The sequence below is a fragment of the Phascolarctos cinereus genome, unplaced genomic scaffold, assembly GCF_003287225.1.
Source record: "Phascolarctos cinereus isolate Bilbo 61053 unplaced genomic scaffold, phaCin_HiC Scaffold_3;HRSCAF=262, whole genome shotgun sequence".
Lineage (NCBI taxonomy): Eukaryota > Metazoa > Chordata > Mammalia > Diprotodontia > Phascolarctidae > Phascolarctos > Phascolarctos cinereus.
Genome location: NW_027555736.1, coordinates 32,360,681 through 32,373,141, shown reverse-complemented (window position 1 = coordinate 32,373,141; position 12,461 = coordinate 32,360,681). Strand labels below are relative to the sequence as shown.

Genomic DNA, 12,461 nt, shown 5'->3' with positions numbered 1-12,461 from the left:
AGGAAGAGATCACTAATGGGAGTGATGTGTATTGGCCAAGAAGCCTTTGTTCCAATGTGTAGTTGTGGATATTCTCCAGGTCTGTTCAGGTCCCTCAAAATATAATAGTGGCACATAGAAAGAATTAACATCTGGATAGGACGAGTTCTACTAGGTACAAAGAATACTCTGTGTGTATGTGTATGATGGGGGTGGAGAGGAAAGGTGGTGAGGGGATAAACAGGGAGAGAAAGAGAGGGGAAGGGAGGGAGGGAGGAAAAAAATAAAAAGGAAGGAAGGAAGGAAGGAAGGAAGGAAGAAGGAAGGAAGGAAGGAAGGAAGGAAGGAAGAGAAGGAAGGAAGGAAGGGTGAGGAAGAAAGGGAAAAAGAGAGAAGAAAGAAAGAGGAGGAAGGGAGGAAGATAGAAAAAAGAAAGAAAGGGAAGAAAGAAGGAAGAAAGAAGGGAAGACAGGGAGACAGAGAGAGAAAGATGTCATCTTTAAAACGGCCATGACTAGTGACATGAATTTAGCGTGACTAATTATTCCCATTTTTCAGATGAAGAGACTGAGGACCAGAGAGAAGAGGCCCATTGCCTGAGATCTGTCCCCAGGGATGTGGCAGTGCGGTCCGGACCAGGGTTCAACAGCCTGCCATCGAGTGGCAGAGCCGGTAGAAGAAAGAACACAGACTTTCAAGGCAGAAGGACAGATTCAGACCCGGTCTGTCACTAACAAGCTGCAGGGCCTTGAGCTCGTCACTCCACAGGCTCTCAGCTTGTTTTTCTGTCAAGTGAGAATGATACTAACGGCACCACCTACCTCACCCCTCTCCTAAAGATCAGATGAGCTGATTTCTATAAACCTGAAAGCCTACAGGGCAATCAGCTGTTACTGATGCTTTCTGCTGCAGCCCATTTCCTCCCCTCAGACTCCTCTCCCAGTGGTCCTACCTTCATTGTGGAGGTCTCCCAGGGGCTCTGCTTTCTCCTGCCTGATAGCTACCCTGCGGTAGACAATATGCACCCGCCCGGTCTCCTCCTTTGCCTGCTGACCCCTCTCCAGAGGCTCGATGAAGTATTCGCTGCTGTCGGTCCGGATTAGGCCAGCCTGAAGACCATGGGTGCAAATCAGGGGGAGGACGGAGAGGAAAAAAAAGTTAACATCTAAAATTTACAGCATAAACACACACGACATATACACACGACATATACATACGACACATGTTCTGTGTAACATAGACACATGCAGGTGTAGAGGAGAAGGCCAGAAACATGATCTGTTATTGCGTAATATTGCAATTAGACACAGGACACCTCAAGCCAGGCTTCAGAAATGGGGCATTTACATAATAAAATAGTCAAAGGGTTACTTCAGGTCTTTTATAAACAACGCCAAATGATTTTAAAGAAATAACCTTGGAAACAAGAGTAAGCATACAAAATTCACGACTTCACTAGCCTCAGTAAGTAAGTGGACTAATGGTCCTTAGAAAATGTAGTAACCATCAGTTGCTTGCAGGATATCTCAAAGGCTTAGTGTGGTGCCACATTTTAGAAGAAAAAAACTGCTTTAAAAAACTTCTAAAGTGGTTAAGATGGCACCAAGACTTTTGGGACACCCAGTATATGGTTCTATGCGACTGGCTTTGTGATGGAATGGGATGGGATGGGATGGGATGGGATGGGATGGATGAGATGAGAAAGCAATATGGCCATACGTTGACTTAGAAAACCACAGATTAACATTAAATATGGTATGCCATATTTTGATTTATTTTGTTCAACATTTCCCCATGACATTTCCATCCAGCTGGGGTTTCCCTCATGGGGTTGACAGGCTGCACCCTGAGGAAGGCAGTGAGTTTGCCACCTCTAGCATGTGAGCATGGAGAGCTGGTCTTGGAATCAAGGAGAATGAAAATCACTAACATGCAAACAGCCCTTTGAGGAGAGCACTTACCTGGGTTCTCTCATTTGATCCGTATAATAGCCTGGTGATGTAGGGACTAGGTGGAAGGAGCCTTAAGACCTATCTCTCACACATACAGGCTATTTGACCCCATGCAACCTCTCACCCCCCAGGATACTATGGAAGACTAGAAATCACAGTATCATTTCTAAGCTGCACAGATAAAGGGAGTTAATTTCCTTACCCAGAGTTCCCTGTACTAATAAATTACAGATCCAGTCAAAAATAATAATAATAATAATAATAATAATAATAATAATAATAATAATAAAGACATGAGGGAGGCAGAGTGGGAGCATGGAGCACCGTGGACCTAAGACTGGAGGCTGGGGATCAAATCTGACTGTCATTTACTAGCTACAAGACTTTGGATAATTCCCTTAACCTGAGCCTGAGTGACGGGACGATGGTGATACTGGCTGCATTCTCCTTATAAAGCAGTGTGAACCCTTAAAGAATGATGAAAAATGGGAATATTTTATCTACATGTATTTGGAAAACAGCCAGAAATCATTTAGCACCATGTCTGCGGAAGGTAAGTGACAGAGCCAGAGAAGACTGAAAACCAGGGGAGGTGATAAAATGAGACAGGGAGCGCTGCCAGGCACTCTGAACAGAGTGTCCAAAGAGGAAGCCTCAGAGTGGGGAGACCAAGTGGGAAGTAAGATCTTAGCATTGGGTGAGGGCTTCCAAAGGTCACAATCACAAAGGGGAACCTCATCCCCCCACACCTGGAAGGCCACCCCCTCACCTTGGCCTCTGGGCCTCCCCAGCTTCTTTCAAGGTCCCAGCTACAACCCACCTTCTCCAGGAAACTTTTCCCAAAACCCTCCCTCTGGTGATTGTCTCCTGTATATATCATACACATTTATAACATGCCATCTCCCCATTAGACTGTGAGCTCCTTGAAAGCAGCGATTGTCTTTTGGCTTTTCTTGTATTTCCAGAGCTTGGCTCATTGACCAGCACATAGTAGTCACCTACTATGTGCCCGGCACAATAATTGGCATTTTATATAGCACCTACTATGTGCCAGGCACTGTGCTAAGTTCTTTACAAATGTCCCCTCATTTGTTCATCACCACAACCCTGGGAGGGAGGTGTTATTACTATCCCCATTCTACAGATGAGGCAACTGAGGCAGATAGATATTCAATAACTTGCCCAGGGTCATACAGGAAGTAGCTGAGACTAGATTTGAATTCACGTCATCCTAACTCCAGGCCCAGCACTCAATCTACTATATCACCCAGCTGCCCCTGACATCAAAGAGTAAATTGGTGCAGTTGGTAGTAGAACGGGGATTGAGTCAGAACATCCCAGTCTGAAACCTGGCTCTGCTGGGACCTCAGACTAGTCACCATGATTTGACATCTCCAAGCCTCAGTTTTGACTTCTGTGAAATGGGGATCCTCGAATCACTTACCTACCTCACAGGGTTGTTCTGACAAAAGCACTTTGTAAACCCTACCACTTATTCCACTGTGACCTTGGGGCCAGACATTTCACTTCCCTGGGCCTCCGTTTCTACATCTGTAAAATGAAGGGCTTGGGTCAGATAGGATCTGAGATTTCTTCTGGTCCTAGATCTGTGATCCCATTCTCCCACTATAAATATTGAAGCTGTTATTAGGATGCAGACCATCTACTGGTGAATGAGCTCCATTATTAACAGCTCACTATATAACCTTGGTGAAGTCACTTCTCTTTCTCAGCCTCAGTTTCTCCATCTGTAAAATGTGGGAGCTAACTTGTAGTTTGAAAAGAAGTTAAAGGTCATGAGGACAAATCCTGACATTGGCACTCACTAGCTGTGGGACCTCAGGCAAGGTAGACTGAATTAAATAGATGGACGGACGGACAGATGGATGGATGGATGGATGGATGAAGATAGAGATAGATGAATAGATGAATGATGAATAGATAGATGAATAGATGAATGATAGAGATAGATAGATAGATAGATAGATAGATAGATAGATAGATAGATAGATAGATATAGATAGATAGATGGATGAATAAATGGATGAATAGATGGATGGATAGAGATAGCTATAGATAGATGGATGGATGGATGAACAGATGGATGGATAGATAGAGATAGAGATAGATGGATGGATGGATGAATAGATGATGAATAGATAGATATAGATGACAGATAATTACACATACATATATATAATATGTGTTTGTGTGTACATATATACATATATGAAAATATAAATTACATTTCTTTATATATACATATAAGCTATCTTTATGAGTCCTCCCATCCTATGATGTCATGAACTCCAAAATTAGTTTCCAAATCCTAGTTTGACTTAAGGTACCAAAATCTAATCTGTAAAAACAGACAGAGCCTAACATTTTGGGAAGAAACAATCGCTGTCTGTGACAAAATAAATACTGGTCAGTCTGGACAAATACCAACTGGTTGGCGACTGTAATTGTGCCTTTGTATCACACTCAACCTTGTGTGGAACATGCCGAGCAATAAACTAGCCCCACCCCCACTCCCAAAGCCCAGACAAGGCAGGCATTATACCCTGGGAAATTACAGTCAATTACTAGGTTAGTCACCAGAGAAAAAAAGAAAAGACTAACTCTCATTTATGTAGTATTTTAAGGTTTGCGAAGCACTTTATAAACATTATCTCATTTGATCCTCACAAGAACCCAATGAGGTAGATGCTATTATTACCCCCATTTTACAGAAATGAAGTGCCTTGACCTGGGTCACATAATTAAAAAGTGTCTGGAGCAGAATTTGAATCCAGATCTTCCTGGAGCCATAGCCAGTATTCTACCTATCATGGCACGAAGAGCAAACCAAGGTCAATCGGTAGATCCACAAGCATTTACTAAGTGCCCACTATGTACACTAGGCCCTGGAATTAGAAACACAATGAGTGACACAATCTTGCCTCCCAAGGAGCTTACATTCTACCTGAGGGCAGATCCTGTGGAAGTGAGGAGCTAAGGAGGGCTCCAGAGGGTCATCAGGGACCAGGCAGACCATGGTGTCCCCATCTCTGGCCTCCCCAGAATTTATCCCAGCCAGAGCTGAGGCCGAGATAGCAGCTTGAGCTCTTGCTCACTGCAGGTATCCCCAGATAAATCAGAGCCAGGTGGAGAGACCAGGGCAGAAACCCCTTCTCTACCTAGCATCAAGAGATTTAGAGCTTGGAGGGACCTTACCAATATCTCGCCCAGGGCTTCCAAACCTGGAATCCAGGAACTTCTTTCTTTTAGATATTTTGATAACTGAATTTCAGTAGAGTTGCTTTCCTTTATAATCCCGTGTATCTAATTTTATGCATTTAAAAATATGATTCTGAGGAGTCCAACTCCCTTGTTTTACAGACAAGGAAACTGAGGGTTAAGGGACTTGCTTAATCACACAGCTAATAAGTGTCTGAGGCAGGATTCAAACTCAGGTCTTCCAGACACTGAGTCCATCTTTCCATGTATTCCACCAGTAGGAGAAATACAGAAAACAAAAGAATTCTCCTCCCTCAGGAACTTCAGACAGAGGCACCAGGACCACCCAGAGCAGAAAGAGCTATCAGACATAGAATTCCAAACTCAGAGAATGTCAGGGAAGGGATCTTAGAGAGGAGAATTCAGAATGCCAGAAGTAGAGGGGAGGGCAGAATAAGGAATGCCAAATCTGGAAGGAACATTTGAACAAGACCGTCAGAATGGGCAAGGGGTCTTAGACCATAGAACATCCCACCCAGGGGGGACAGACTGTCAGAGCAGGGAACAACCTTTTATCCATCACCACAGCCATTCTGCTCATTTTACAGCCAAGGAAATAGAGACCGAGAACGGTCAAGAGACTTGACCAAGGTCATTAACCAACTGGTCATTGACAGAGCCAAGACACAAAGCCAAGTCACCTGATTCCAAATTCAGTGTTTTTTCTATCGCTCCCCACAATGTCCCATCCTGGACCCCCACCCACCCCTCCCTACAAAAGCAGACTCTGGCCAGAATGTCTCCCAGAGACATCATCACATGGCTGGCCAGCTGTTCTTCAGTAGGGAATGGAGCTCCTAGCAAATCCAGCAAGAAAGAGCCTCTCTTGCTTACGCCAAGAAGAGAAAAGAACCAGCTTCATGAAGCTTCAGGGTCTAGGACAGAGAGGCAGTCACACGCTGAAAGTAGTTTCGAAGTAGCCATTTTACAGAAGAGGAAACTGAGGCAAACAGAGGTTAAGTGACTTGCTTAGGGTCACATAGCTAGTAAGGATCTGAGGCTGGATTTGTACTCAGGTCTTTCTAACTCTAGGTCCAGTGCTCTATACACTGAACCATCTAGCTGCTTCTGAATGGGGGTATGATTGTTCCCATTTTACAGATGAGGAAACAGACAAAGGTTAAAGTGTCTTGCCCAGGGTCACACAGAGAGTAAGAACCTGGGACTGGATTTGAAGTCAGGTCTTCTTGACTCCAAATCCAGTGTTCTAGCCACTAAACCTTCTAGCTGCCTCTGAATGGGAATATCATAATACCCATTTTACACATGAGAAAACTAAGTTCCATAGCCAGGAAGTAGTCTACCCACAGGCATGCAGGACACGAGGGGTAGAGCTGGACTAGAACTCAGGTCCTCTTCCTGAGATTCCAGGATGGACTTCCAGTGGATTCCAGAGCCCCCTGGCTTCTTCCCACTCCACTCCATTGCCCTTGACTCTGAATCCAGGCCCCTTTCCACTGCTATCGGAGCTGTCCCTTCCATTGTAAAAGTCCACAAGCGCGTAGCTCCCAAACCAAGCCCCCAAACTGTCACAGGCGTCACGCTTCCCAGGGCCCCCGTGAGCCGGATGCGACGGGCACACCGCCCTGAGGTCAGCTCTCCAGAGGGCCCTGCAGACATGGAGCGGAGAACACAGCTCAGAGGTGACCTCACAGAGCCGTCCCTCCACCTCCTGGCCGAGCACTTTTGTCTCCGACTCCATGACTAACTCAATGGAAGTGACTTCATCAGCAAGCCGGCCTGCCCACCATGGAAGCCTCCCTGCTGTGAGTGACTTCTCACCCTGGACTCCCTGCGGCCTCCATTCAACAAATCCTTCAAGGTCTGCAACACTGAAGCTGGGGACGACCTCAGGGATCATGGAGCGGCCAGAGAAGGGGACTGACTTTCCCCAGGGTCACACAGCCCCTCAGCGGCAGAGCTGACATGAGGAGCCAGGTTAGTCATTTCCAGCTCCGACGTTCAAGGCTCCCCCAGAGACTGGCACCCTGCTCCATACTCAGCTGGTGTTTTAACAAGTGCTTGCTGAACTGAACTGAAAAAGGCAAGTCAGAAAGAACCTTAGAACTTAGAACATGGAAGGCAGAACATTGGAGATGGAAGGGACCAAAGAACTTGGGAGTATAGAATGTCAGGGTTGGAAGAGTCTTTAGAAAATAGAGCAAAATATCACAGCTGGAGAGGACCGTGGAACAGAGAATTTCAGAGCTAGAAGGAGCCTTAGAACTTAGAACATAGAATGTTGGAGCTGGAGAGGACCTTAGAACATATAATATAGAATGTTGGAGATGGGAGGGGCCTTAAAACTTAGAACGGAAGAACTCTAAGGAACTTTAGGAGTCAGCAAATGTCAAAGCTGAAAGGGGTTCTTAGAACTTAGAACGTAGAATGTTGGGATGGGAAGGGAATATGGAATAGAATATGGAACACAGGATGTCAGAGTTGGAAAGGGCCTTAGAACATAGCATGCTGTGTTTTGATCTCAGTTTCTCGTTTCCAAAAGGTGGACCATGCTCCAAAGAAGGCAGCCAGGATGGTGAGGGGCCACAACACTGTGCCAAATGACCTGTTTGGCCAAAGAAGAGAAGGGGGTAGGGAGAGGAGAGAAAGGCCTTGGCTTTCTTTGAGTATTTGCAGGGCTCTCCTCTTAACAAATTTTGGTTGAATTGATTTGAATAATAATAATTTGGGGCAGTTAGGTGGTACAGTGGATAGAGTGCCAGGCCTGGAGTCAGGAAGATCTGAGCAAAAATTCAGCCTCAGATACTTACTAGCCATGTGACCATGGGCAAGTCACTGTTTGCCTCAGTTTCCTCCTCTGTAAAATGAGCTAGAGAAGCAAATGGCCAACTGCTTCAGATTTCTGCCAAGAAAACCCCAAATGGAGTCATGAAGAGCTGGACATGACTGAAAAACAACTGAACGACAACAAAAAATAATAATAACAGCTAACGTTTATATAGTGCTTACTTTGCCGGGCACTGTGCTACACGCTTTACAATTATTACCTCGTTTGAGTGAGTGAATTGAACGATGAAGAAACAAGAATAGGAGAGAAAGGACTAGGCTTGTTCCGCTTGGGCCCGTCAGGCAGAATTAGGAGCAATGGGTAGGAGCCACCGAGAGGCAGATTTCAGCTTGATATGAGAAGGAAACTTCCTCCCAATCCAAGCTTTCCCAAAGTAGAAATGGGTTACCTCACGAGGTAGTGAGCTGCCCCTCATCAGAGGTATTCAAGCACAAGTAGGGTAACCATTTGTTGGGGATGAGGGCTGCGATAGGCATTGATCAAATGGGAAGGGGTTGGAGTTAAGGACCCCCACGCTTCCTTCTGACTCAGCTGGTCTTGGTCTCTGGGATTCTAAAAGGCTGGGCTGGGATGAGATTCTAGCTCTCCTGGCTCCTGGGCCAGGACACTTTCCACAAGAGCTGGAGCTGAAAGGAATCTCAGAGAACGTCTCGTCCAAAGGCTCCGCTTTACAAAGCAGAGAGCAAAAAGAGGAAGCAGCCTACCCAAGGTCACCCGGAGATTAGGCTGAGTCAGGATTCAAACCCAGGTCCCCAACTCCAAATCTCATCTTGCCCCTCATCCACACTGCCTCTTCTCCATGGCTGGGGGAGAAATGGAAGAGAAAGGTAATGACAGATGCAGGGAGCAAAGACAAAGCCCTCATTGTTGCACTCGATGTCGTAAGTTCTTGGATTTCCCCTTCAAGCCTCTGTAGTTAAGCCCCAACTTGGAAAACACACAAAGGAAAATCCGAGGACACAGTGGTTGCTGTTCACAGCGGGCTCCCACAGAAGCAGCTGTCGGTGTGGCTCACTCAGGTGAAAGCCTGGGGGATTCTGGGACTGGATGAGTCCAACCTAACGTGGGTCTCCAGAGGTCACCAGAGCTGCAGGGGGCATGCCAGGTCTCCCAGGGCACCAACCAGATTCCAAAAAGAGCCCACGGCCCCTTACACTGGGCTCAAACCACGCTGGAGCCTCAGAGACTGGGCGGCAATGGAGAGAAAGGTCATTTTCAGAAACAGCCAAAAACTGACCTGCTCTTGTAGAACCAATACATAATCATGGCATCTCACCTGCTCTACCACTTATTAGCTGGGTGACTGTGGTCAAATCATTTCACCTCTCACTTCCTCATTTGACAATGAAGCTGGGACAGCTAGGTAGTGAAGTGGATAGAGCTCCAGCCTTGGAGTCAGGAAGACCTAAGTTCAAATCCAACCTCTGATACTTGACACTTACTAGCTGTATGACCCTGGGCAAGTCACTTAACCTCAATTGCCTCAAAAAAAGGAAGAAAAGAAAATGAAGTGGCTGGACTAGATGGCATCTGAGGTCATTTCTAGCTCTAAAACTATGATCCTCTTTCTCCTATAAGCCCTTAAGGTCTACTAATCGCTTTCCTCACAACAACCCTTGCCTAGGTAAGGCAAGGATTACTGTTCCTTTTTTTTTTTAACAGATATGGAAACTAAGGCTAAGATGGATGGGGAGGGAAGCATCCTATAGCACAGAACACCGGTATTTTTGACAAAAAAAGCTCCTTGATCTTTTTTCTGGTGAACTCTAGCGCTCGACAACCTTCTGGGCTCCCTATTGCCTACCAATTGAAGTTCAAACTTCTTAGCCTGGAAAAGGTAACTAAAATGTCTGTATCCTTTGACCCAGAAATCCCACCCTGGGGCATAGATCCCAAGGAGATCAAAAACAGGAAGGGCCCATATGCCACAAAACGTTCCCGGCAACACTTTTGGTGGTAGGAAAGAATCAGAAATAAGGCAGGTGCCCACTGACTGAGGAAGAGCTAAACAAATTTTAGTAAATAAATACGATAGATAATTACTATGCCAGAAGGAATGAAGACTACACTGAATTCAGGGAAACCTAGGAAAAAATTGTCTGAACTGATGCAGGATAATGAAAGCAGAGCCAGGACGACAAGATATACAATGATTACAAAGGTGTAAATGGAAAAACCTACAACCTCAGACTTGTACGATGAAAATGATCAACCTCGGCTCCAAAGATGAGACAAGAGATTGTAGGCAGGAAACACTAGAAACGCTGTGGACTCATTTGAGAAGTAGATTGCTTCTGCTCAATTGCTTTGTCTTCTCTTTCATTTTTATTTTTTGTTATGAAGGATAACTCAATGAGCAGGGAAGGGAGGAGGGCTATATTTGGAAATCACTGTGATAGAAAAATAAAAACTATAAATAAAAATTAGATTTAAAAAAGAAAGCTAAATAATGAAGAAATGTCTCATCCTTCTTCTATAGGACAGTCGTGTAATGTGGAGGGGACTCTGGGTTCTCCAAGGCTGTGTCACCTCACCACAACATTAGTGTGACAAGCTGATGTCTCTCAAGCCTTTATACGACACTTTAAAGTTTATAAAAGTGTTTTACAGACATCACTTCCTTTGATCCTCACATCAATCCTTGGAGGTAGATGGCATTATCATCTCATTTTGTAGTTGGGGAAACTGAGGCAGACAAAGGTTAAGTGACTTGCATAGCTGCTAAGTGTCTGAGGCCACATTTGAACTCCTAACTCCAGGTTTAGTGTTCTATCCACTGAGCCACCTAGCCTTCTTAAAGATTCATCCCCATCAGGAGTCAGCAGCACATCAAAGAAAGAGGCTTGTACTTGGATTCCCATCTCTGCCGATTATGAGCTGTATGACCCTCAGAAAATATCATTGCTCCTCAATAAGGATGGGAGTCTCTAAGTCTAGAAAGATCCCCAGAGGCTTATACTGATTTAGAGAACCACAAATGAACATTACTGTTCATTTGCATTTATTTATTTATTTGTGCATCTATATTAAATATTTATTACATCATTTGTTTCACTGTATTTGTATTTATTTCGTTAAATATTTCCCAATGACATCTGACTCTTTTGGGCCTCAGTGAGGGCTGTGGGGCTGCAGAGAGACAGCCCAGAGGGTGTTTGCCACCTCCATCCTAGGAAATTCTATAAGATTATAAAGGCAGAGGAGGACGTTGGAAGAGGGAGTTTCCCGTCCCAACCAAATAACAGAGCCTGCCCTTATCCCTGTCTACACACACACACACACACACACACACACACACACACACATACAGTCTACCTTCTGGTATTGTAGACAGGATCTGCATAAATTTAAGCTCTAGCTGGAGATATCTTGGTTATTATTATTAATAGTGTTGCAAGAAAAGCATTATAGAAAAGGAGTTGTTGTTATCATTTATTCCTGTCCACCAATCCCCAGTAGAGAAAGTTTAAAAGAGATCCTTTCTCAAAGCCTGGAGTCATGTTGGCAGCCCAAACACCAGCAATAATTAGAGCCTGAATGCCCAAAGGATCTCAGGCTCTTTGGAACTTTGCTTTTTCTAGCGGGCTCCCCAATGCCTGCACAAAACCCTAAGCCCTGTCCCCAGTCTGGAGACAAGGATGAAACCTGGCCTCTCCTGGGAAACCCCAAGGTTTCCTTTGTGCCTGCTGTGGGTCTTAATTCTCTGGAACCTTTCCTCGGTTGTAATGGTCCCAGCCTGTGGGGCTCAGGGCCAAGCCCACTGGCTGGCACAGAATCCTAGCAATCACTGCCCGCCTCAGGACAAGGAGACAGGAAGCAGGGCTGGGATGCCAAGAGTCTGCATCAGCTGCCAGGCTCTTCATCTGAGCTGCAGTCTTGGACATCTTGGTCCTGCTACCCAGGCACTGAGGTCTCTGCCCAAAGCTGACAACCACCATGGCAGAAATAGAAGAGCTCTGAGTCTGGAGACAGTGTGGGTCCTGGCCTTGACCCCTGTCACCTGGCTAGGTAACCCTGGGCAAGAGGTCTCAGCTCTCTGAATCTCAGTTCTCTCTTCTGTAAAACAGAGGTGATGTCCCTCATCGTAGAAACATCTGCAGATTGCAACCCATCTACAAGTCAGTCACAGAGGCTATTCAAAAGTCTCTGTGGCCAAAAAAAACCCATCACCCCATCTACGGCTAACATAGCAATGGGCCTCACCGAATTTATCTGGGCCAATGATCATGCAATGGACAAACAATCTATAATCGGGCCCCAAATTTGAAAATGCATCAGCCTGGCAGGACCTATCCAAGCCTATGCTTTACTGGCACCACCTTGGAAAAGCCAAGATCACCTGGTGCCCAGAACAGGACTTAGGGGTGTCACCAGGGTGCCCAGTAGATAGAACGCCTGGTCTGGGGTCAGGAAGATTCATCTTCCTAAGTTCAACTCTGGCC

General features: G+C 45.5%; 1 protein-coding gene across 1 annotated transcript in view; it reads right to left on the bottom strand.

Moving 5' to 3' along the window:
• Window positions 1-12,461, bottom strand: part of ADAMTS14 (ADAM metallopeptidase with thrombospondin type 1 motif 14) — a 107,729-nt gene that overhangs the window by 68,727 nt on the left and 26,541 nt on the right. The window contains exon 2 of the mRNA XM_020975199.2: window positions 932-1,088. Coding sequence (XP_020830858.1) covers window positions 932-1,088 — 157 coding nt within the window. The remainder of the gene's footprint in view (window positions 1-931; window positions 1,089-12,461) is intronic.